At 38.5% G+C, this 27,162-nt stretch overlaps 1 protein-coding gene across 1 annotated transcript in view; it reads left to right on the forward strand.

Moving 5' to 3' along the window:
• The window catches only part of UTRN (utrophin), a 503,387-nt gene that overhangs the window by 95,112 nt on the left and 381,113 nt on the right, over nt 1-27,162 (forward strand). The window contains exons 18-26 of the mRNA XM_067542236.1: nt 119-206; nt 3,978-4,219; nt 4,470-4,650; nt 11,528-11,673; nt 13,534-13,746; nt 21,022-21,135; nt 22,066-22,221; nt 24,612-24,782; nt 26,749-26,928. Coding sequence (XP_067398337.1) covers nt 119-206; nt 3,978-4,219; nt 4,470-4,650; nt 11,528-11,673; nt 13,534-13,746; nt 21,022-21,135; nt 22,066-22,221; nt 24,612-24,782; nt 26,749-26,928 — 1,491 coding nt within the window. The remainder of the gene's footprint in view (nt 1-118; nt 207-3,977; nt 4,220-4,469; nt 4,651-11,527; nt 11,674-13,533; nt 13,747-21,021; nt 21,136-22,065; nt 22,222-24,611; nt 24,783-26,748; nt 26,929-27,162) is intronic.

Below are 27,162 nucleotides of genomic sequence, written 5' to 3' on the forward strand. Positions count from 1 at the left end.
CTGAATTATATGGGGAATGGCAGGAAAGTATGTATTATGTGCTGTATTGCAGAAGTTTCCATGTCCATAGAAATACCTATCTTTGAAACCATGTTCTTTGTTGGGATTTGATTTGCAGGCCGTAGAAAAAGAAATGGCCGAGAAAAGCCCAAAGATAGATGATCTGAGCCAAAGTGGACAGAATCTGTTGGATCAAATGGGAAAGGGTAAGTGATCTTTAAAGTTCTTTCATGTCTTTTTTGTGCTTGATTGAGCACTTGACTGAGTGGAAGCAGAGGCATTTATTGAAGATACTCTTCCCGGTTAAGCATTTCTTCAACTCTTATCTTCTAGAGGAAGCTGAATTGATCTTAATTGATGTTGATGGACACAGTGCATGTGAATGTTAACCAAACTTATGAAAGATCAGTTCTGAAAGCATTCTTTAGATTAACATGGTTCCACCCACTTCCTCTTAGGGTTTACATTTTATTTTCATTGGTCTGAAGATGTTGAAAAAGGCAACTTAAAAATTACATATTGTTCCTTTGGAATCTTACACGAAGAATTGTATTCAAGATTTTCATACATTATTGCCTGCAGTTTTTGAGCAAAGTCTGAACTGGACAAATATCTGTTTATCTATTTCTGAATATTTGCCTACTTTATGCATGTTTATGATTCTGTGTAAAAATGCCTGTCAATGTATTTGGTGATACAGTCACTACCTCTGGTACAAAGGCAAAAGAGATGATCATGTCTTAAAATGTAATCCGAGTGAACGATTGTCATGTAAAACCCTAACTTTATAATTAACACTAGTGAAAGTTGAATCTTTCAGCTGTGCCAAAGTATTACTAGATAATCATTCAAATAAATACAATGAAACTCTGTCAAGGTATGTCTTCACTGATGGCAGCAAATTTGCCGCTGTCAGATCGATTAATCCAGATTGATTGAGTGGAAGTGAAGACCCGCTCAATCAATCCTGAAGTCGATTTAATAAAAACCACCTCTCCCAAAAACGTAGTGTTGCGTTTCCCGTCAGCGCAGCGTTGTGGAGACAGTGCGCAGAAGGGAATTTAGAAGTCGACATAAGTTACGCAAGCTACGTAGCTTGCATAACTCCCGTTGACTGCCACTGAATTTTCCTGTCAGTGTAGACAGGCCTCAGTAAAACATGTCACATTCTCCTGTAAAGCAGCTGTTCACATACTCTGGAGACAGAATGTTTGTTGCTCCGAAGTCTAGTCCACAATTGCTCCCTGGTACCATAGTTATGAATAGAAGAGTCTTCAGCCAGTCATAGGGGTGATGCATACCACCATCAGTGTATTGACAGTGGTGTCTGTGTATGCAACACATGCATTGCATGCCCCAGGCCTGGCTGTGTCGGCAGGATGATTCTGTTTGACTCCTGAATGCTCATGGAGGACACCATTTTGTAGAACCAAATGGCATCCTCCACACAGCATGACCACACACACACACTGCACAAGCAAGGTCACGCCACATGAAGGATGCCATTTTGTTCTACCAAATGGAATTCTTCACACATACAAGGTCATGACCTTGCATACACATGTAGAATTGCATGCCTTACTAAAAGTGTCACGGCGCACCATTGGTGTGGATCATTTTCTGATGGACTTCATAAAACTTCTGCCAGGCTACCTAATAGTCTGACTTTTTCCCAGACAACTCATCACTGAGAAAGCCCTCATTTGCTAGGAGTCTCCAGCCAGACCGATGGTGATCACCAGTACTGGAAGTGATTGCAAGTTTCATGTCAGTGTGATGAAGATGAGCTATGTGTAACTTTTTAGTGTAGGCAAAATCCCCAATTACTTATCTAGCAAAAGGGGAAAAAGTAGTGTATTGTACTAGTGTTGACAGTATGCCAAACCCTGGGATAAACTGCCTGGTAGCTGGGATACCACTGAACCCGCTGTCTGACCAATTTGGGCTCCCTCCTCCCTCTCACTGTACTGTGGTGCTGTGACAGGCCCCAAATCCCTAGCATATTTTGCATTTACACAGCACACCCATCTTAATTCAATGAATGCTTTCAAGCCACTCAGGAACCAACAATAGAGAAACTCCAGCTGGCTCCTTGGACCAGGACCCCATTACCACACTGTCTACCCTGGTCAAAAAGCCTGACCAGTGGAGAGTATCCAGTCTGCCCTTCCCACAAAGTGGAAAAGACACGCAACAGCTTTTGTTACTGAGCAGTTTGTGTAAACAATTCATTCAAAGACACGCTGGTTAAGATAAAACATTAAACAAGTTTATCAAATACAGAAAAGTGGATTTTAAGTGATTATAAGTGCCAAATGAAAAGAAGTTACCAAATGAAATAAACAGAAGGTCGCAGTCCAAGTTCTACATACCAACGAGCTCTTGAATGAGCAGTCTGACCCTTGTTAGCTCATACAGGCAGTTTCTTAAACACAGGCTGGCCTGGGCAACCTTCCCCGCCTGGGACTCCTCTCCCCCTTTTCAAAAGTCCTTTTGTCTTCCAGAGGACACTTCAGGTGTTCAGCTGAATGGGAGTGGAGCCGAGTCTTGATGATGCCACGCTCCCCCTTTTATAATCTGTTTCATCTTGCTTAGAACAGTCCATGCATGTGACCTGGCTGCGGCTTCCCATTGGTCAAGCAACCCCATTGTTAAGATGCATCCTACAGTAAAGTCTTCACTGTAAACAGTTCTTGTTAGTGGAATCTATTTTTGAATGGGTGAGAGAGAGCCATTAATGCTGTCTGGGCACTCTTGTTGTTGTGCCTGAAAGACTGTTTGTGGGAGTTTCCCACCTTGCAACATGTTCCTAGTAGAATTTACAATAATATTTTATAGCATCACATACAATGGCAGCACATACAATGCAACAGGATATTAACGTTCATCAGATCAAGACTTTTAAAATAATACAGAACAAGGCATGCTTTGTACAGAACATATAATGATATGATATTGGTGAAGATGGAGTTTTTGGGGTGGTGTTTTCAGACACGGGAGTCACAGCTGGTTATTTAAATTTATTCAGTCTTTTTAAAAAAAGTGTTGAGAGCTGTTATAAAAAAGAAAAACATTCTGCATGCAGTCTCTGTGGGCTGGCAGTAACCTTGTGTTTGTCATGTTGTGCTTTGCAGCTGCTATTATATTACCTTCTAGTTGTTAATCACATCTCTCTACAATGTAGCATTGTTTAGTATTGTTTCTCCTCTTTCCCAGCCTGACAATGCAGAATTTCCATCCACCCTTTCAACACATTTACTGAACCCAGGGTGCAGTTAGGGACTGATGCTTTGGAGTTTGCTGTTTGTCTTTTTCAACGGTGACTCTAAACTGCTTCAGGGAGAGAATGTCACAAAAAAGTCCATGGTTTAATAATGTTTGTTCTGTTTAATGATTTAAAATGTTTAAATGTTAACTTGCAAAATACAGTTCAATATTTAAAATGAAGTCCAAGTGACAACTCATCATTGTAAGTTGTGAATTTGTTTTGTCAGAAGGAGTGAGTGGCACGCACAGCCGTGGCTGGCCTGGGTCAGCTGATTCGGGCTTGCGGCACTCAGGCTGTAGGGGCAAAAGTCACTGTGTAGGTGTTCAGGGTGACCTGCAAAGGTGGAGGATCCCAGAGCTTGGACTGAAGTCCAAGCCTGAACGTCTACCCAGTGATTTTTCAGCCCCAGAGCCCAAGCCCAGTTAGCCCGAGTCAGCAGACCTCGCCTGCCACAGGATTTTTTTATCCCTGTGTAGACATACCGTAAATTTTACATATAATATAAACTTGGAAATTATAAGCCAAAATGCTTGTTGCGAAAATTAGGCATAGTTTCAAGGATGCCTGACTTGGAAGTAAAACTGATTATTAATGCAAACCTACATATGTTTCATCTGTATATCTGAAGAATGGAATTATTAGATATTTGTATATCAAGATGGGTTGCAGTTTCTATAATCACAATGGGTTATTTCCTTAATCGACTCAGAGGGACTTTTTACTGATGATGTGAAAAATGCCCTGGAGAAGATATTGACAGAATGGAAAGAGTTGATTGGGCACCTGGAGGAACTGGCAAGAAAGATACAGTACCAGGATGAAATAAACACATACTTTAGGAAAATGGATGAACTTGAGAAGATGGTAAATGAGAAGGAGGTGTGGCTAAAAAATGCCGCCACTTCAGCATCACGACAGCAATCTTTAACAGCCCTAAAAGAGTCATGTCAGGTAAGGTTGACAACCTTGTTAACTTCAATATTAAATTTATAGAACCTCAGATTACCCCAGATTAGTTTAGTCTGTGTCAACAGTGTAAGGATAATAGGCACAAAAGCACTTACGTCCTATTTAAAGTTAATGGGATTTAGGTGCTTTTGAAAATGTTATCCTAAATCTGTTGAATATTCATAGCACAACGTATTTATACAAATGGCTTAAATGTGTGTCTTGTTTTGTTTTTGTTTTTAATTTTTCACAGCGGGAGCTCACTCATCTGTTAAATCTGTGCCCTCAAATCGAACATCAGACTGCTAGCTGTAAAGTGCTCACATCCCAACCTGCTGCTCCAAATTTCATCCAAGACAGCTTGAGCAGTTTTACTGATCACTTCACATCTGTCCGACAGAAATTGGAGGAAAGACAGCAGCAGCTGAAGAAAGGTAATATTTCATTTCTTTGATTTAAATCACATTGTGATGTCTCTGTTTTGATTCTTGTCCCTCTTAAAAATCAGATATTGATACATACTCTTTGGTTCAGAGTCCAGTGTTCTCAAAGTATGCAAAGAACTGCTGCTGCTCTGTATAATAATGTGCCTGATTGTCTTAGGTCTTCATTGACACTCTATGTAAATCATATAGTCACAATGGAAGTGCCATGTAGAATTTGGCTGCTTATAAAAATGTGGCTGTTTATAAAAATAAATGTAGCTTTCCCATTTTCCTCTTTTAGTCACAATATGACATTCTATTCTAAAAAAGTATCAATATCATTAGTTCTTGGTACAGATTACATTGTAAGTCAGTGATTTCCAGAGAGAGTTTCAGAAAATGGTAGAAAGTGCTGAAAGGCAATACAAGGACAGATTATTTCTCTTCATATCTTTATATATTAGTGCTCAGTATAATATATAACAGTTAAAGAAGCCTCTCACACCTATTCTTGTTTAGGACAGTTCACCCCTTATGAGCACTGGCAAGTGTGGGGTGAAGCTAAGGTGAAGAGGCTGTGATGCAAGGGAAGGGAGGTGGTTGGAGTGAACAGCCAATTAGCACAGGGCAGAGAAAGTCCAGTTGAAACCATAGAAAGTTCTCTGATTGTCCAGAGGTCCTTGCTTTCGCTATCTCTGCCCCTACCAGCTGGAGTCTTTGACTGGCTCCTCTCTGCAGTTTTCCCCAGTGCCCCCATGAAAGTCAAGATAGCTTCTCAAATATCTGTAATAATTTGCCCTGCCGTGTCATCTGTGCTTTCTCACTGCCCTCCACAGGTGTAACTGATTGAAAATTAGCAAGCATTTCTCTTGATGCACAAGAAGCCATGCTGGTTCTGTACTACCAATAGGAGTAAAAAAAGAAGTGAAAAAACTGATTTAGTTGCTGAGCTCATAGGTAGGGCCGTGCCAAATTTATGGTCCATTTTGGTAAATGTCATTGTTACAGGATTTTCAAAATCTTAAGTTTCATGGTTTCAGATAGATAAATCTGAAATTTCACGGTGTGGTAACTTCAGAGGTCCTGACCCGACAGGGAGTTTGTGTGCGTGCGCGGGGGAGGGGGGGGGGTGTCACGGTATTGCCTCCCTTACTTCTGTGCTGCTGCTGGTGGCGGTGCTACTTTCAGAGCTGGCTGGCTGGAGAGTGGTAGCTGCTGGCAGGGCACCCAGCACTGAAGGCAGTACCACTGCCAGCACCAGTGCAGAAGTAAGGGTGGCAATAGCCTGGTTTCACGGGGGAGACCAGATTTCACAGTCTGTGATGCGTTTTTCATGGCTGTGAATTTGGTAGTGTCCTACTCATAGGATTCTAAATATATACAAATAATTGATCTGCTGTGTCCCATTTATATATAGTCATTTCTCAGAATAGAACCGGACTTTTAGATGAAGTGAATCTTCACCTCCAATTTTGAATTCCCAACCCTTATCTCCCATATTTCCTGCAGCAACTATAATGCTGTATATGTTAAAAATTAATATAAGGATTGTATTAAGGAGACACAGATGAGATGAAAATAACATAGTGATATGGTGGAGTTACTTAGGTACATCTCATCCCGTGCCTGCTATTTATTTCTTCTTCCTGGGTGTACAAATTTTTTTAATATAAAGTCTTCTCCTCTTGTTGCTTGCAGACTTGTCTGCTCTCACCTTTTGCTGGTTACTTTTCACATAGGTTCTGTTCTATATATTATTTACCTCTATGATTTTGGTGTTGTCTGCAAATTTGATTGGTTGAATTTACACTGAAGAGACATTAAGTAAAGAAAAGAGTTTCTAACATACTTCAATTCCTGTCCTGTATAGGGAACTCTAGCAGAGGTATGGGGAGCTCTGGAGGAATGGCTGATAACGGAAAGTGATTAACATTCATTTTGAGGAAAAAGAATAATTATTTGGCAAAAAAAAAAAAAAGAGGATTTTGGAAGGTTGTAAAATACAAAAAACTAAGACTGAAATCTGCTTTGTATGTGCTGCTGGGTTGCATGTGGTTCAGGAAAGCAGTGGTATTATAGATAGGATATGGCTGTAAGAGGCATTTGTTGGGATTGCCTAGAGCAGTGGCTCTCAACCTTTCCAGACGACTGTACCCCTTTCTGGAGTCTGATTTGTCTTGCTTACCCCAAGTTTCACCTCACTTAAAAACCACTTGCTTACAAAAATCAGATCTAAAAATACAAATGTCACAGCACACTACTACTGAAACATTACTTACTTTCTCATTTTTACCATGTAATTATAAAATAAATCAACTGGAATATAAATATTGTACTTACATTTCAGTGTATAGTATACATAGCAGTATAAATAAGTCTTTGTCTGTATGAAATTTTAGTTTGTACTGACTTCACAAGTGCTTTTTATGTAGGCTGTTGTGAAACTAGGCAAATGTTCAGATCAGTTGATGTACCCCTGGAAGACCTCTGTGTAGTCCCAGAGGTATGCGTACCCCTGGTTGAGAACCAGTGGTCTAGAGTTCCTAGAGGATTCATTTGACCAACTAAATTAAAAAAAACTCTCTCAAAATCTCAAGTATCTTTTTGCACCCAGCATGACTACTTAAATTGTGGTGCCGTGTAAAACCACCCTTTTTTTTTTTTTTTTGCTGGGTGCATGGGTCAGTGCTTGAAAATTGGCTTCTATATAGGGCTTGACACAACCTTTTGGTTCACCTGTACAAAGGCTGTAATGGAAGTATCTCTGGGCACCAGAAGTAGCCTCTGCACTGCTGAATTTGTCTTCCAAATCTCACTTACTGGTTCTGTCAAGCAGAAAAAATAGGTGATGGTTATTGTTTGGCCTCAGATGTAGGGAGATCTTATCCAGCTATGGGCTTGATCCTGAAAGTCTGTGAGTGCTTTCAGCTGCCACTGACGAGGGAGGGGGAGTTGAAGGTGTTCAGCATATTGCAGTCAGATGATACACTATTGAATATATTCAGTGTTTCAGTGAAATATGACACGTATTTTTGTAAAGTCAGTAGATAACTTCATGTACTACCATAACTTCTTGATGGAGCTATTTTTGTAATTCACTGCAGCCAAATATATAATTAGTAAACATATAAACATACATGGTGATGACCTGTTAGGGAATCTCCTTGAGGTCTTACCTTAAGATCTTACATATACTTCTATCAGTATTCGTTGATGCAGAGCCATTGAATGGTTTCTTGCCAGACTGATCTATGTCTGTATTCCTGTATATGCCTGTAAAACAAAGATGAACAACTACTTTTCCATTAAGTGAAACTATTAAAGCATCAAATATATTTTTAATTTTTAGCAAATTGTAAACTTTATAAATGACAACATCGGCCTAGATGTACCTATATTAACAAAAAGGTAGCATCCTTCTGCATGAAATAAATCACAAATTATGTGAACTATGTTTCAGTATCTACGTTTGAACTATATTTAAATGTAGTGTGACCTATATGCCCGTTATGGTGTTTCATAGTCTGTTGGATCATGGACCTTGAGAGCTATGAGTTTAGGCTCTACTGAAACATATTAGACAACTGTCTCATTCTCTGAGCACAATTCATTTTGTGAGCTGAACAAGGCAGTGATCCTGTGGAGAAAAATGGAATGTGACCATATTATTCAAGATGATAACATAATACAGCAAAAATGGGAGGAAAGAGCTAAGATTCCGTAGACAACCTTAATTTTGGAATTTTTTGACAGCTAAGTTCTTCACTCTGCAACGTTTTAAACCTCATGCAGTGCACACCATCCTCATTGAATGAGGTAAAGGGCCTCTAGTCTCATTCACCATTCAGTCTGTACATGAAATAAGGTAGGGGCAAATATGCACCTGTATAGACTAAAGTGTAAGGTGTACATGTGAAGCCTGAACTTTGGCATTTCCTGGGCAGGGATCTGATTCAAAGCCCACTCATGTCAGTGGAAACACTTGCATTGCCTTCAGGGGATTTTGGATCAGGCCCATAGAATCTTCTTATGTAACAGAAAGTTAGAATGTCAGATTACCTCCTCCATGCACCTTGTTAAATACATTATTCCCTAATGTAAAAAGTGATAATGCAAGGATGCTGCATTCCTGAAACTAAATTTAATTAATTAGCAAAATATATTTAAAATACATGATAAAGGGATATAGGTATGCCTATGGCACTGTAGAAATAAATAATTAATATTTTGGTGCAGGGTAAATTAGCCAACCATATGGCACTGAAGAATGGAAGACAGAGAGCTCTGTGAAATTGAAATGTGCATAAGAAATTTATTTTCTGTTTCAGCTTTGTCAAGCATATTAGTTGTATATATTTCTTTTTTTGGAAATACTTGTCTGAAGACTAATTCCATCTTTGATGCTTTTAGGCGTTTGACTTGATTCTCTGGAACATTTTCTTTGCCTCTTTGTATCATTAAAGGCTTCACTATGAACATTCAAGCCAGGCATACTGGCTTTTGATGGATTTTAAATGTAGTGCACAAATATGTGGCTCTTAATGTTTTACAGCCCAATATCAAGTGCACGGATCTATAAGTAGATTCCTTCCCCCATGATCTTTGTTTTATGCATTCAAGAGATTGGATGAAGTGTTTTGTGCTGGCTCTCTTTGCGCGAGGAGAAAAACTGTCTTTCCAGTGCAATAAATGTAGGTTAAAATACTATACTATTAAGACAGCTATTTAATTCAACACATAAGGTTTGAGCTTTTCAGCTAACATTGTCAGGAAACTTTTCCATGCATCATGCTTAAATTATGGTGGCGTTTTTTTCATGCTCATGGTGATGAAGAATTATTTTGGAATTGATAATGATTTCGTTTATGTGCACATGAACAAATATATTGTTGTGCATTTCAATAAATCACTGCAAGATGTGACTGCAATATGCTTGAGATCTTTTTAATATCTAGAAAATCGTTTGAAGTAAGCTTGTTTGTTTATAAATGCCAATGTAGTTTAACCATTTATTACCTAGTAAACACATCCTAATTTAAAGGGGTCAGATATATTCAATTTATATTCTAGTTTTTGAAAGTGTAGTTTATCTGCACATTGGAGTGCATGGTATTTGCACACAAAGTACTCTCCAAACTTTTGTAAAAGAACCCGTTGTTTGTTTAAGGAACTTTCTTATATAATGGAAACTGCATGTAGTGAAGTATGGCGTGTTTTTTTGTTGTTTGACATAAGTTGAGTGGCTTGCACATAGAAGGAATCTTCAGCATTTATAAGCTCCTATAATGTGGGAAGTACTGGTGCTGGGAGTCTGCAGAGTTTATACACTTATAAGCTCACTGAAGCTTTTCTTCATCACAGATTTCTAGCTCCTGGTCATGGTGGCTCTATTGGGCTCTGAAAGTTCCTTGTATCCGGAGTTACACTCACATCACTGTGAGTGGAGTATAGCTCCATAGGAATGTTTTGTTGAAAATTGCTTCCTTTGAGAAATGGAAGGTCTAATTGTCTCCAGAAGTGTTGATTCATTCATCAGTTGAAAATGGCATGAGGAAGCACTGATAGTTGTTGAAAGTGAACCTTTTGATTGATTTTTCAGTGGTAGCAGTGAAGAATTTGCATATGTATTCTATGGCCTTAGATACACATACTGTGATACTATTTTTTTAGCCACAATCCTGTTCAGTGCTGATTTTTAAATTCAATTTTTTGTTGGTAGTTTCTGAAACACACAAACTAATGTGTCAAATCCTTTGAGATTCCAAAGAAGCCAGAAGCAGGAAACCTAATTAAAAACAAAAAAGCTTGCAAGAATTAGATTTTTATCAGTAAACGTTGATAAACATTGATTTCATCTCTCACACAACAAACCAATGAAAAAATATTTGCTTTGATGATGGTTGAAATGTACTGATAGGCAAAGTAAGAAAAATGCTACTTTGAGAACTTATTAGAGTTTGATTTAAGGCTATGTACTTTGTATATTTTGCATATGATGTGGACAATTTGTGTTTAATGGTTATAAAGCTTTAACTTTTTGAACCTCAGCATCTACTGTCATTAAATAATTGCCTGTTGCCCCTATTGTCTGTCCCCCCATGATTTCCCACAATTGTGAAAATTTAAATCAATAAAAGTTGAAGAAAAAGCTTAAAATAAACATAAATATTATATGCATAAAAACAAATTCTGCCAAGCCAAAAAACAAATCAAGATACGCAAGCAAACATTCCACAACATAAACTAACCTGCTGATTCACAGGTTGAAAGGTCCCTCAATGTTTCCAAATAGCATTTGATGCTGGAATGGATTCGCTCCTTGTTGTTACCTCAGAAACATTAGACGGAGGGTAAATTTTTTAAAGCTGTCCAAGTTCCATGTTCAAAAGGGACTTCAGCTCTTAAGTGTCTTACTTGTCTTTTGACTTTCAGTGATACTCAGGCTCCTAAGTGCCTAAGTCACTCAGTTTTGAAACTGAGATTTCAGTTCCTAAGTCACTTAGGCATTTTTAGAAATTTTACCTATAAACCTTTTAAGGCTCTACTGTACACTATACATATTAAAGATGAACTATAATTAAAAACAGCAAAAAGAAAGAGACCTCCTCCCCCACACTGTTTCTTCATTATGTAAAAACGCAAGCAACTACAACCACAGAAAAACTACCACCACCACCAACATTTTTTTCATGAAGTCATATCACGTTGCATATTTTAGCTTGAATTGCTAGCAGGATAATTCGTGTTATGGCTCAAGCAGCTTTAGTGTTTTTAGTATTCAGTCAAATATATTGAATATAGCCTAATTCCTTTTAGAAATAAAAGCTCTCCGTGCCCATTTCCTCCTTTTTTAAAAATAGCAACTTTTCTTTTAAATCAAAAACAGAGCTAGCATGCCAGCCTAGCCAGGATTACTTGGACACATTGAAGAGACTGAAGGATACATTGAATGAATTGGAGAGTAAGGCACAATCCATCATGAGTGCAGTGAATGACCCAAGTAAGGTTGAGAGAGCTTTGCAGCAGACAAAGGTAAGTTTGTTTTTTCTTTTGCATCTAGAAACTTGGCTATCTTGATAATTTATACTTGGAAAGGTAAATGCAACTGCTTTTCCCAGCCTATATCCCAGCATTGTAGCGAGATAGACTGTGCATAGAGCTGTTTGGTGTACCCTAGCCGAATCCAGTGGGATAATTTAAACTTTTCCCTGCCTCACCTGGCAATTTCAGTTGGGTAAGGGATACATCTTTTTTTTACATCCCAGACTGTGATGAAGTATAGCTGTGTGCTATTGAAAGACCTGCCTTTCAGGCTGCCTTTGAGAAACAAGTGGTATTGGCCCTTAGGTACCATGGAGACAATTGCTTTAAAACATCTGTAACTAGAAAGAAGTGAAACTTCACTTATTATTGCACATATATAAAGTAAGTGGATATCTTTGTCAAAAGTTGTTATATGAATGTACAAAAAATGCCAATGCATTCATATATATATATATAACATATTAAAAAAATGCAAACAGTTAAATTGTTTAACAAGAATCCCCATAAATTAACCATTCTCTCCCCACCTCTTTTTGTAACCATATTGAGTACAGAGAAATCTTTTTCTGAGCATTAGTGTAGGAGTGTGGGGGATGAAGCTGGAAAAATTCTGCTGAAGACTAATCACTGGCTGTTGGTTTTTTTTCCTTTTGGGTTTTTTTGGGCGGGGGCAGTTGGGGTGTTAAAATCCCAATAAATGAGGGTATCAGTGCTTTACTATAAAGACAGAAGATTACAAAAAGGCAGGAGTTTGGTAGTTTGTTTTTTGATATTGCTGCTGTGTAATTTAAAGTCGGCAGAAGCTTTTAGTACATAAGCTGTTGGAAATCATATACGTGATTTTTTTTAGTCTCTGGGGATCTATCTGACTGAACTTCTGTTTAAGAATCCCATTCCATCTCTGTGACTAATTGACGTGAAGGGACATAATGTGCTGATATGGTAGGATAAGAATCAGAGACTTAAGAGTTATAGTGGAGGCCAACATAGATCTCAGAATGCTGTTGAGAACATGAGACTGTCTGCTCTCTTCCCTCACTCTTTCAAAGAGCCATAAGTGTCTGTGGCATATACCTTAGGTTGGTATTGAGTTAGGCATCATTATACCACTCAGTGACCCTCTTTACAGAAAGAACATCTTCTTTCCAGAAACATTAGCCTGAAAACTGAGACTTAGCAAATGGTCACCTTTCAGTTTGTACAGTGTGATAAGGAAGTCCTAGTCATTAGAGCAAGTGCAAATAGTTTTCCTATGTCTCTTTCCTCACTAACGACATGGTGAATTTGAAAACGTTAAAATGTTCATAGAGGAATAAACTTCCCCATCACAGTATAGTGTGATCAGACAGAGAGAGAATCACAAGTCAGCAGTGGGTGCAAATACTAGTATTTTTGTTCGTTTAAAAAAACCCAAAAATTTCAGAACACTAACAAAAAACTGATTTAAGTAAAACTGTGGTGATCTGAGCCCTTATTTTAAATTTCTATCTCAAGGAAGTGAGGGTATTTTTGTAATTTGAGAATTCAGTATTTTGCGTATTCTGTGACTCTTCAGAACACTAAAAATGCATGATGCCTAGTATTACTACTGTAATCTTCCCATATTACAGCTAGTATAGCAGCACTAAGAGCCAAGATAGCCTTTGCTTCCATTGTGCTTAGTGTAACATTTTGATTTATGTGATATGTGCAATATAGACAGGATACTGCATATGAAAGGGGAGTCTTAGCTCTGTTTTTGTCTCTTTTGACTCAAGTTTCTTAATGTAGACTATTTGCATATGTGCGCACACTGTTTACATCACAATACCACCCATATGTACATCCTTTTCTATGTTTTCCCTGCAGACTCTTTGTGGAACACTAGAAGACCAGAAACCCACAATAGATAAACTTGCTGCAGAAACAAAAGTTTTGGAAAAACATGCTGCTTCTGATATAGCAAAGATCTATAACCAAGAGTTCAAGCATATACAGGGGCAATGGGACAAGTTAAAGGTCAAGTTTTCTAAAGATGTTCACCTACTGGAGGAAATTTTCTCTAAACTGAAAATATTTGAGGTAAAGTGAAAATATTTAGATTTATATTTGTTTACATACATAAATTCAGAGTCTGTTTTCTTCTCCATATTCATGCATAAATCCAGATGAAGTTTGACATTACCATTAAATATGTAATGGCCCCAGATCTAATTAGAATATAAAAACCTTATCATAGGGAAAACTGAATTATAGTGTGGTGTTGGCATGGATCTCTCCATTTTAAAACCTCTCATGATTTACTTTTTGGTCATCTGATGGAATTGTTTTTACTTGAAAAAATATTCCTCCTTTTTACTCCATTCCTGAAATGGCAGAATAAAGAGTGGTCAAACTAGCATATTTGGTTCAGGGTCAAGTGTATCATTAAGAGCTCACTCCTGCTAGGTGCTGAGTACCCTCAACTCCCATTGATGTTAGCGGAAGCTGAGAGCATTCATTGCCTCTCAGGGACTCTCAGCACCTTACAGGATACATCTCTGAATGCTTTCTGCTTTTGAAAAGTTGGAATCCCATTTCTACTCATCAACTTGAGTCCCTTGAAGTTGAGTTTGTATTAAGTGTAATATTGGATTGGCACAGTGCCTTCAAAAAGTGAGGGGAAAAAGGAGGGCGATATATGTATAGACTGGTTTCTCAGTTCCAAAAAATTAGTCTTTGAAATGTCAGGAAGGTGAGTAATGGATATTAAGAATAATTAGCATTTACAGTATATGGTACTTCATCTATTTTTAAAACAATATACAAACAATCCTCACCAAAAGCCCTCTGAGGCAGGACGGGAAATATTTTCATTTTAAAAAGGGAGGGATTATATTACTTGCTCTGTGTCACACACATTCCATGTATAAAAAGGATATGAATTAATTCCTGGGTCCCAATCCCATTCTGTCCATTAATTTGTGCCGTCCCTATGGGGAGGCAAAAAAATTGAAAAACTAAATGTATCATAACTTACTTTCAAAATGTAGCTAAAAAATACAGTACTAACCATCATTTGTAATTATGAACTAAAGAGTGTGTGCCAGTCAGAGCAGATTAAAATCCAATCTGGCCATCAATATGGAGCCATTGGTTTGTCTAATATGATTAGTGTAGTGCTTAACTAGACATTTTGACTACATTTCAGATCTGGGTTTCCTCTTCCTTTTTCATTTTAAACCTAGAAAGCAAAAATATATTTCTGGGAGATCTACTAATCTATCTCGCATTAGTTCCAGATTCTGAATATAAAGTTTCCTTTACCATGTTTTTGCAGCTAGAAATTGCTGACAAAAGGAGATGTTGAACACTCAAATTGAACTGCTGTGTGAATCATATTTCCACTTTCCTTTCTTGGGAGATATTTTTATATGCATTAAATATCTTTAAATGCATTGAATTATCTCTGTGTTCTCTTCCATTTTAAGAGAGTGCATGTTTTATGCAGTCCACATACATACTAATTTTCTTATTGAACCTCATCTTTTGGGGATATAAGATTTGGGAGGTGTGGGAGGGGAAAGGGGAAGCCTATGTGTATTCTCTCACCACCCCCACCTTTTTTTTTAAAGTTTTCCTCTTGTAATCCCGCTACTTCCAGGGGGAGAGAGGTGCACTTTACTTGCAGAACAAATTCAAGCTTCAAAAGAAATGGTGATCCAAACAAGGATGTAACAGGGTGGTTTGCTCCATGGGCCAGAGAGACGGGCTAAGGCAGCCCTGATAACAGGACGAGCCCCATCTCAGTGGGATCAGGAAATTCCTTATAAAGGGCAGCAGGTGGCTGCAGTTAGCTGGCGAATGCTCAGGAAAGACCAGCCTGAGGAGGTGGCTTGCAGTAACAAGAAAAATTTGGCTGTTGCAGAGATTTCGAACTATGCCCAGCTCTGGGAAAGAGGATTGGGAATCCTACAACTAAGGGGAGAGAGATGCTGAACTAGGGTTGGGCCCTGGAGGGCCTGTGTATACCTGAGGACTGAATAAAATGGACCCTGGGGTGGGAGAGGAGATTAATTTTCTTTGGACTGTCTTGAGTTTGGGTTAAGGAAGCGATAGGGGTGAAGCACTGCTGAGGAACCCCTGGACAAAAGAGGATGCTTAGGTGGTGGCCAACCCTGTTACAAAGAGCTTGTCAGTGGAGACATACATTTGTCTAAGTTGAGGCTGTTAATAGTATGGGTAAATAACGTAGACCTGGCTTGCAAAGTTTTAGTCAAAGCTGGACAAGCTGATTAAGATTGGTAAATGAAAAAATGGTTGGGCTTTGCTACCACAAGCTTGGAAAAACATACTCAGAGTGCTAAATTCTATCTCCACTCCACCATGGGGACAGAGCACATACCCACATGCTCATGTGAGTATTTTGCTATGTTATTCACTGATTATTAGCCCTAGTTCTGGGGCTAGCTTCTAGTTTACTGCTGTGTAACTGGCAGGGCAAGCTCTCTGAGTGTTGGAGAGTATAGTATTATACGCATAGTATTGGTATGACAATCACTGAGATATGGCTGTAATTAATAAACTTGAATTTAGAATCCACAAAGCAGTCTGAAATTAGACGGAGGTGAAGGGAGTTCTCAGAAGGAAAATACCTGCTTCATTTTTGTATGCTGCTTTCTTTTATTACCAGTAGGTCCTGTTACCTGCTGTACTGAGATGAGTATGAGCTCTCTCTCTACTTGATCAGGAATACCTGGTTTGTTTAAAAAAATAGTTGCTTTTTACTTGTTTATGCAGTCCAGGATTAGGTGGAAATGCATTTCTGCCAAGATATGCTCACTCTGTTTAATCAAAACTCACTTTTTTTTGCTACTGTCATGCCACCAGTCTGTGGGATCTTAAAGAGTAGGAAAGGTGTGAGTTTATGGGGCGGACTGATCCTATTTTTGTGTTTTAAGTCGATGGCAATCTGTCCATTAATTTCAAGGAGTTGGATGAGGCTGAAGATGAGCAAGCCTGTGTTAGTCTAGAGCTTTTAAGTCATCTTACTCATTCTCTCTGCCTGGGCAGGATTATTCCTTGTAAATTTATCATTTTCCCCAGTCTAATTTTAAATGTGCCAAGTAATGAGATTTCAGCCAAAACCTTTGGTGATTTATTCTGCATGTGCATCTTACTCTCAAGAGGTTTCTCTTGATGTTAAACCTACAGTTTTCCTTTCTTAGTCTCACCTCTTTTTCTTAATTATATTGCTCTTCATCATACTAAATAATGTCTCTTCTTCCGTGTGTTGACATTCTTCAAATACTAGTAGATTTATTATGTTCCTGCTTAGTTCACACTTAGCTGAGCTGTATATACTTCACTTTTTAAATATTTTCTCAGCTTTTTGTTTATTTTTGCAGCTCTTTTCTAATTTCTCATAATTACAATGTTTTTCTTGTAACTAGTTGCCAATTCAGTTCAGCTCTTACTGAAGTCATTTGAACAATCCCCATGTTCACTCATTTAAGCATGCTTATATTGTGCAGGACTGGGCCCTGAAAATGGAATTGCTCCTTTTACATTTATACGAGAGCAAGAAAACAAGATAGTGTACTCTATGTACGTGATAGAGTCTCAGAATTACCTCAGTGATGTGATGCAGCTACAAGCTAAGAGCAAAATTCTCCTTTCTGATCTTCATATTAGTACTCAATGTTAGTATTCTGCTCTCCCTGTTTGTTTGGGTCAACCATTGATGTCAAATCTACTGATGTTCCATTGATGTCAATAGGAGTTCTGGAGACATAGGGAGAACAGAATGCTGAAGTTGAATTCTGCTGTGCAGATCTCAGAATAGAATTTTTTCCCCAGCAAGGAACTAGGTACTGATACATAGCCTTAATGGAGGGAAAAATCTTTAAAAAAACTGTAGGAGGAGACAGAACTGAAGTATTCTGAAATTTGCAGTGGTGGTGCCTGAGGAAATGTACTTCAAAGGGCTTAAATGTGGCTGTTATCTAATACATTTTTCAGTAGTGTTTCCCTGCATTTTCTGAATGCTTTGTAAATTTATCCGTAAATGAACAAAGCTACATGTTTGTATCTTCCTATTTCCTTTCTGAAGAGCTTTGTTAGTCCATACGTTGTTGGTGGTCTCCTGGAATGCTGAAGTTTAAAAACAATCATAGTTTGAACATGAAGATTGAAACAAAAACCTCATGATTACAACTGGGCAGAGCCGAGTGACATTTGCATTGTGGGGGGAGAGGGGATCCAATGTGGAAACTAGAATATCTTTGCAAATAGAACTATTCTACTCAGCTGGTGCTGTCTACTCTTGGAGACATGATATCAGACTTGATGGGTTGAATATATTGTACATACCCGGATTTACTAAAACAGATAGGTGATCTGTGGTTAGGCAAGAAACATGGGAGTGAGTTAAAGCAAGTAGGATCCCTTCTGAAGGTGTGATCACACATAGGAAGTTAGTTTGCATCTATGTAAGGATTTTTGCTGTGTTTTTAATCTGTTTCTGTTGTCTAATGTTTTAAAATTTAAATTTTACAGTAATATAAACACTTAGTTCTGAGATCTACACATGACAATTATCATTATCCCCATTTTATATGTACACAAACAGAGTGAAGTAACTTATCCAGGGTCACACAGCTGGTCAATGGCAGAGCCACATATAAAAATCCTGACTACCAGTCCACTAAGTGCCCTGTCCACAGGACTATGCTACAAGGAACCATGGACTCTCCCTGTGATTGCAGGAAACAAATTCTATTGTCAACAGTTACATATGGATTAAAATGGCTTTTTAGATTTCACTTTGGGAAATGAGAGAGGAAACATACTCATTTTATTTAGCTTTGTTAAATGGTGCTTAGATTTACAAATGTTACTGGAAAATTATTGTGGAAAATTCTATTGAGCAAATGATTCCATTTTAAAGAGACCATCACACTTGCACATCCTCTGAATTGATAGCCGTGGATGTGTGGAAATCTCTGGAAGGGTTCCTCTACAGCATCCTGTCCGTAGAAGGCAGGGTTTGCCTCCCCACTATGATGGCTGCAAAGCCTGCTCCTAAAAACTTAGCAGATCTCCTCGGCTTCTTGCACTGGGTCCATATATCTCCCTGGCAGCTGTAATGGAACAGATTGGCCAAGGATCTCTCCTGCTCTGTGGCTGCAGCTGCCCCTGGGTTCCTCCTTGCTTGGACTCACCTGGAGAGGTAATACAGACAAAGTTGTCTTATTTTTTAAAGGTAGGGTTCTGTGCAGCTTTTAAGGGGCTTATGATATACATCCCTCTTGGTCTGCACCATCTCCGCTCCTTTCCTCCACATGGATAGTGGACTGGCACAGTGGCCCTTGGCAGGATTAGGGGCAGTGCCAAATAGGTGTGGAAGGTCCCATTTTGTGTGGAGTGGTTCAGATTTGTGCATTGAGAGGACCACCCCTCCAGATGGGAACATAAATGGTACAAAATGGCCCTGAATTTTAATATCCACTTTGATAGGACTTTGTCCCATGAGTCGTTTTAAAAGGAAAGCTTATAAGTATCTTTCTAGTATTTTCCTTCCCCAAATTCTTTTCTAGATTATCATATTCCCACCATATTGTAATATTCTGTTCTCTTGTTTGCTTGCTTATATTCTTGCTTTCATTTTTCTTTAATCTATGGCAAAGAAATATTGCACATGCTTCTTATAGGGCTCATGTTGATATTCAGTACAGTTAATCTTTGTTTTCAGTTGGAATGAAGTTGGGAAGTTGATCTATTATTGGGCTCATCCCAAATTTAGAGTGTAATTTAAAAAAAATCTGCCGTATGTATTTGACTGACTCATTCTGTTTCTCTCTATCTGACGTGTAAGTATTTATTTCATTAAGCATAGGCCTTGATTCAGCAAGGTACTTTAAGCACATACTTAACTCTAAAGCATGTGCATGATCCCATTGAATTTGATTAGACTAGTTCTGTGCTTAAAGTTAAGCAATTGCATAAATACCTTGTCAAATCTTAATCTTAAAGAATAAATATTTCACACTGAACTGTTATTTCACTGTTGGAGCTTCCTATGGTCTGTTTGGGAACTAATTTCACAAATCAGCTGCAGAAAATTCCAAAAGCTGGAGGAGGAACAAACAATGTCAGGAATCTAACTATGAAACTTTCCCAGAGTGGGCTTGGGACAAAAATAAATACTGCAGTGCTTTAATGGGCTTCCAGTGCAGAGATTTTTTTTTAATAAAAATTGGCAGTGTAATATTTGGATCCTGAAAGAATTATTGTTACAAGGGTCCAGTGAAATAAGGTTCACATTTCTTCCACTTTGGCATACACTATGGAATATACACTTTATAAGTCTCAATTGTACTTTTTAAGGCACAGCTCTGTCTTGGGATGGTTGTGTCAACATAAAATGAAATTGAAGGGCAACTAATTAAAAAATGAGAAAATAAATACTTTTTTCTTCAAAGTGTAACTAACAAAAGGACCTCTCTAACCCAACTATAACTGAAGCAGAGAGTATAGCAGGATTTTAAAGATAGGCTTGAATATCAATATTAATAACCTTACACAGCTACAATTACATTAAACAGGATAAAACTTCTGTTTTTGTTTTTTTTTTTTTTTTTTTTTTTTTTTTTTTTTTTTTTTTGTTAGAAGGAATACAGATCTTCATTCTTCAGGGCATGAGCTGACTGATAGAATTAAATGACGCTTCTCTTATGGTTAGGTTATTCCACAATTGTGCACTGCCAGAGATGGGCTATTGGATTTAGTGGGTCACGGTTGTGATCCAGTGCGGCATTTCCTATGTGCCCACATTCCTCAGAAAGGCAAAATCAGGAGGAGGAGGAACTGCACCTTTTTAAGAGAGGGAGAGTGTGCCCCTCCCTCTCTGTGTCAGTGCAGGGCCAGGAGGAGGGAAAGGATTCATGGCCCCACTTCCTTGCCCTCTTTGGGGCACAGTGCGCCCTTGGCAAATGTGGTTGGAGCAGTTCCTGCACTCCCATCTGCAGGGTGACATTATAATTGTGCCTGGCCTTCACGGAGGCCTCACAATGAGGTGTGGGCAGAAACTCCTTAAGCCTATACTCACGCCCCCCCCACATCATCCGTGCACTTGTGTAGTGGCCAGGAACCGTGCAGCCCATATTTAGTAGTGCTATGACTTGCATGTAATACTTTTACACTCATTCATATAAGTCTAAGGGTGGAAAACAAATCTCTCAAACAGGACGGGAATTGAAGCTGTGCTAGCAGCCTTTACATTTTTTTCCTCCCTTGTTATCAAAAGCTGTTGAAATGCTGTAGTTATAGGCTGTTCATCTCGAAGTTACAGCCTTTTCATTACTGTGTTCAATTCAGGCTGATTCAAAAATCATTCAGAAGTGGATGGATGACGTGAAGAACATCTTAATGAAAGAACAGGCTCTCCAAGGAGATTCTGAAGGGCTTCAAAGACTGCTTGACCAATGCACAGTGAGTTCTGCTGATCTAAGTAATCTTCTGCAATAGTGTTTTTTTCATCCTTATTATTTTGCTGCTATTATTAAACAGAGTACGTGACACATCCAGTAAAGTGTGCCCAAACATTCTTTCCCTTTGTCTCCATCTTTTTGTCCAGGTAGTATTTTTCAGTTAGCCCTTTAATCTGTTTGACCCTAATAACACATTGCTCTTCAGAGAGCTTCCTCCCAGCCTCTTAGCATGGTTACAAATATCTAGTTTAATTTTGCTGCACAACTCTTGTAGGAAATAGATAAGAATTTCCCACATTTTACAAATGGGGGAACTGGATCACAGGAAAAAAAAAGGAACTTTCCTAGGTAATAAAGGAAGTCCTGCGCTGAGTCAAGATTCACATTCAAATCTCCCAACTCCCCAGTTCTGGGCCTTAACCATAAGAGTATTCTTCCTGGTTTATGTCATTGGTATTACCCTCCAGAAGTTATGAATTTTGGCTCAGAGCATGTGAATAAACAGCATCCTGAAATGTAGTCTGTCTGTATGGGTTTCCCTTGTTGCTGGAAATTTGGAAATGTCCAAAACACTGGTGCATTTAGTGCAAATGACATCCTCTTCAAACCCAAGTTTGAGTTCCAAGAGGATAATATAGGCATTTGGCATTTTTTGGAATATTTGACTGACGTCAGAACTGAGTTAGGTGGGCCATAGTTATGTTCTGTCCATCATGCCTTAGACACACTGTTTTGGTGCACCCTTTGCTGACTGACATCTAGGTTAGGATTCGTATTTATCTTGGTGTTTCATTGCTTTTAATAAAAGTTTGAGAAAATTAAAATGACAAGAATGCATATCATACAAATGTCTTACCAAAATAAATGTGTAATTACAGTGTACCACCATTAAAAGGGTTGTTAATATGTGCTTTCTCTGATACATGTTTAGATATTTGTTAATGAAATGGAAAAGACTGAGCTGTCTTTGAAAGAGATGAAAGAAGTAGAGTCCACTTTAAGAAGCCAACCTGTTGCAGGAGTCAGTACTTGGGTAAAGTCTAGGCTAGTAGACTGCCAGGCACAATTTGAGAAACTGAGCAAACAGGTCAGAAACTGATAGCATTATTACTTATTTGTTTTATCTTATCTTGTACTTAATTGTTTGTTCATTGCATTTATACTGGATGGGAATTAATGTCATGCCTTTAGATGCGACATCCTGTTTATAAAATCTCTTTATAAAGGATATTGTAGCCTGCTAAGAAAAAATTGTGTGTTGGGCTTGTTCAATGAATCAATTATTTATTTTGTCACTGTACCTTTTCGGGTAAATGCCCGTTTCTTATTTTTAAATGTTATTTATAATTTCAGAAAGTGTTGATACAATGATAAAAGATGATTGATAAAGAATAGTTCTTTTACCAGAGCATGATTCATTTTTATTAAGTATTTTTGTCACATTTTTACATCTTGTGATATGCCCTTTTGGTTCTGTTGAACAGAACAGTTTGCAACGCACATGCTTTATTGCCAGAAGTCTTAGAAGACCCTCTCATTGACTTTATTTGGAGTTACTTCAGGGGATACATGGCCCTTAATTTAAATTTTAAAAGTGATACATTGAAAGCATTTTAATGAGAATAATGGAATATTTTTAAACAGCTATGTGAGGGGGTCCCATTGCTCTTGTCCTCTTTTTGTTTTGCACAGACTGCTCAGAGACCTTCCCTTCTTTAAATACCACCATGCGGTTTATTTACAGTGTGTCACTCCACCAGCTTTTACATATTAATGCAGTCACAGTGTTTACAATGGTATCTGGCTTAACTACTCCTTCTACAAAGTGTGTGTGTGGGAGGTGGGGGTGGGATTTCCTCCCAGGGAACTCCCTTTTGTCAGGTCCTTCTTGTCTTGTCTGTCTATCTGTCTCCTTCTCCCACCTACATTTCCTTCCTGTGCTCTTTTATCCCATCTCCTTGTTAATAGACTCATTAACTTCCCAGCCCCAATCTGAACTAAGAATAAGGGTCTCCTCTTCTCAATAAGACCCTGTCCTGGGACTTGATTAGTTAAACAGTGACCAGATTGCTGGTTCAGATGCTGCTTCCCAGCAGTCTGTCACAAAACAATATTGTTTTAATATTTCACTTGTTCAAATTAGTATTTTATTTTACAATAAATTATCAATGATCCAGTTAATTTAAATTTTGGTCAATTTTGGTTTTAGTGCATTGTTTAATCTGAGTCTATCAGTTTTCCACTCAGTACAGTTGAGCTACAGATTTGGAAGTGTTATCTCAGGCATGTCTTAGACAGTGGTTTACAGAAGAGAACAGGATTGAGGCTGTCAGGTCCAAATTTAAAATTGTACCAGAAAAGGAAAATAAGTGTCGTCTTTTGTGTTATAATGTTCCCCAATGAAGTTTAAAAAAATCTGTCCTCTAGAGTGACAGCTGCATACCAGTTCTCGCGGTTGGTAAAAATAACTCTTTTGTTTCCTAAAACAACACTTCTGTGTTCTAAATTACAGTATACTTTATATATTTCACTGTTAAAATGGCTGAAAGCTCAACCCAGGCCCCGTAAGTCCTCTGATAAAGGCACTAGAAATTTGAATGTTTTATTTGCTATCCCTTACAGCAGTAACATTACCTGGGGGGCTGCACTTTCCCACATCTAATTGATATAGTTGTCTTGACTTTTTTTCCTGTTCACCTTTTAATTATTTGTTGTTAAAGATTATCTGATTTACCAATTCAACTTGCCTGTTGCTCATCTTATCTCTTATCCTAACAGGCAATTGTGGACATTTTCTTAAGTTGCCCATTCTTGACACTGTGTGCCACCCAACTTTTGACCCATCCTTCAAAATCCTCCTGAAAATGAATTATTTTTCTTAGTTTTCCGATGCTGACACCGCCCCCCCCCCCCCCCCCCCCCCCGGGTGCTAATCTGTGTGTCTCTCTCTCTCTTCTGGGTAGAAAAATAATTATATGTCCATGCACCATAGGTCCTGAATTGCTCGTTGCTTTTCCTTTAGCGAAAGTGGCAGGGGCTTTTGGAGCAGGAGAATCTGTGTCTTGGGGGCCATGACATGCAACTTAGTGACACCTGTAAAGTTCCTAAATTACTAATTATTTATTAATACTTATAAACTAAAAAGTTGTGACACAGAAGGGCACATGATGTTCTCTAGTACCTCAGGGAGTGTCGTGTGCCTATATTCAGAGAGGACAGACATACTATTTGTCCCCTCCAGATCTTGGTCTGCTTCCATGGAGTCATGACGTCGTCTGCTTATAGTCACTCAAATGATTAGTTTTGTATTTCTGAGTATTAAAGAATAATTTTTTTAATGTAAAAAGAGAACTAAAATATGTTTTGGTTGAGGGCATTTAATTACTTAGACTCAAAGTCAAGTGCACGTTAAAATGCTTTTCAAATGATGTGGGCTACTTCAAATAATGAAACCACCTTTCTTGTTGGCATTTCTAGATTGTTAGTCAGAAAAATCGGTTGTCTGAAAGTCAGGAAAAAACTGTAAACTTAAAGAAGGATTTGGCAGAGATGCAAGAATGGATGACGCAGGCTGAAGAAGAGTATTTGGAGAGAGATTTTGAGTACAAATCTCCAGAAGAACTAGAGAACGCTGTAGAGGAAATGAAGGTCAGAAATACTAAATCCTTACAAAGACCTGGTTATGTACAAACAAATAAAACATAATACTTAGTACTTTTTGTCTGGGGGCTTACTTTGAGTTTTATATGATAATTGTTTACATGGACGGGAGTCCTGCTCATGACAAGATTAGTGCTATTTCTTCAACATCACTTCATGGCATTCTAATTTTTAAAGCACAGACTGAATAAGCAGATGTTCCAATGGGGCAAAGAGCCGCAAGAGATCTGTAATGAAAAGCTACCTGCCCTGATTGACAAGCAGGGTTAGTGTGTACAGGAAATTGGGTATAGGTTATATAGGAAATTGGGGGTGAGGAGAAGGAAAGTCTAATGGTGTGAAAAGTAAAAAAAATAGAAATTCGTTGTGGGAACCAAAAGTTGAGAAAGCAAGAGAAAAATGTAATGTTGTACTTACATAATTAGCTATTATAGAAACTGATCCATCCACCTATAGCAACGGAGTCTTAATTCCATATGTCTTTGCATAAATATAGTGTTCCATATGGGGGGAAAAGTTAAAACAAATCTGCTTTGTATTTTGGAGCCAAGACAAGTTTGTGTCTTCAATCTAGTCTTAAAAAGCAGCTCTTTCTCTGCTTCACTCTACTTTCAGGCCAGTAGCCCCAAATTTAAAATATCTGTTCTAGTTGAATATAGATCACTGATCCATCTTGGATGGAGATACAGAACTGACGAGAATTTCTGTCTGGATATAAACAATTATAGACCCTACTTATCCAGTGGAATACTAAAATATAGGGTCTATTTTTACTTTCTACTATACCGAGAGATATACATTCAAAGTTATAAATTGCTTTTCACAATGGGTTTTCATGAAGCAGTTTTTAGCAAGGGACATCCTGAATAACACAGGCCAGAGAATCTGGTTGCATCTTTTCAGTAGAGTAAAAGTCTGAGAAATCTATGAGTGCAGTCTGTGTCTGTTTAGTTCAGATTCATACCCTATACTTATTAATTTGATAAGAACATTGTGAGAATCTAGATGGTAGGCCATAGTTTCAGCAGATGCTGATACTAAATACCCACCCAACCTCTTATATTTTTGATACAGGGTATTATTTTGCATTTGCATTTGATATTTGAAAGGAAAACAATTTGTGTATTTGTCAAGGAACATTACATGTGGAATTTTCAAAAGCACCCAGTGTTGGCCTAACTCCATTGTCATTGAAATTGATGATAATGCTCCCATTGCTTTCAGTGGGAGCAGAATTAGACCAATGATGAGTGCTTTTGAAAATCTCATCCTAAAAGAATATGTAAATAGAACCATTTTCGTATAGTTCAAATTGGGGAGGCGAGGGCTGCAGAGAAAGATGAGAAAAGGACCTCCAAAGGCAGCAGTTTTTCATAGGGTCTAACCTACCTCAATCTTCTCTGAGCCAGGAGGGTGGGGGATAATATCCTTTCTGGTAAGGGGGTTGTTACCTCATGTTGTCACTTTCTTTTGGACCAAACTGCCTCAGTCCCTGGCTTGCCATGTATGCTGCCTCCTGCCATTTGCTGCCACTTAACCATAGGCGAAGTTTGACTGCTTAGTTTAGGGGGGGCCAGGGGTAGAGAGGTTAGATATCTATGTCTAACTTCAGCCTTGTCCCCGTGCTTTGGTGGGCCTGTGCTTCCGGCCAGTGTGTGCTCCCAGCCGGGAGGTGGGCTGCAGCCACCTGCCTCCCAGTTGGTCCCCGCTCCCTACTGGGACCCTGGCAGCAGCTGCCCACCTCCTGCTTGGTGTGGCTCCCAGCTGGGAGGTAGACTGCATTGTTCATACCTAAGCATAGCAAAATAAGGATGTCTTTTAAGCCTATAATTAGAATAACCTTTAATGGTTAGTTATCAGATAAGTAAATTGTTTTGGTTTGTTTTATGTTAATTACTAGTGGGGGATACTGAGCTAAGCAGACACTGATCAAGTAATACATCTTTTTGACTAGAGAGCGAAAGAGGATGTGTTGCAGAAAGAAGTGCGTGTGAAGATTTTGAAAGACAATATCAAGGTGTTAGCTGCAAAAGTGCCATCTGGTGGTCAGGACTTGACATCTGAACTTAACGTTGTGTTAGAGAACTACCAACTACTGTGTAATCGGATCCGGGGGAAATGCCACACTTTAGAGGTACGATTGATAGCTCTCAGATTAATAAAATCCAGGAAAGAGGAACAAGAAAAAGATGGTTATGGATACTTAAAATGGGAGGTTTCTCACTAAATCCAATATCTTTGGTGTGTATAGAGTTTGCTGTTGCTTTCTTTTTCTTCAGGGGTATGTCATTGGAATTCACAAAGAACCATCTAAGTTTGCTTTTATTCTCTGTGTTCAATAACTAAGCCTACATATTGTATTTCAATA

Source organism: Emydura macquarii, unplaced genomic scaffold (genome assembly GCF_026122565.2).
Source record: "Emydura macquarii macquarii isolate MOO-44397 ecotype Brisbane River unplaced genomic scaffold, CSIRO-AGI_Emac_v2 contig_705, whole genome shotgun sequence".
Classification (NCBI taxonomy): Eukaryota; Metazoa; Chordata; order Testudines; family Chelidae; genus Emydura; species Emydura macquarii.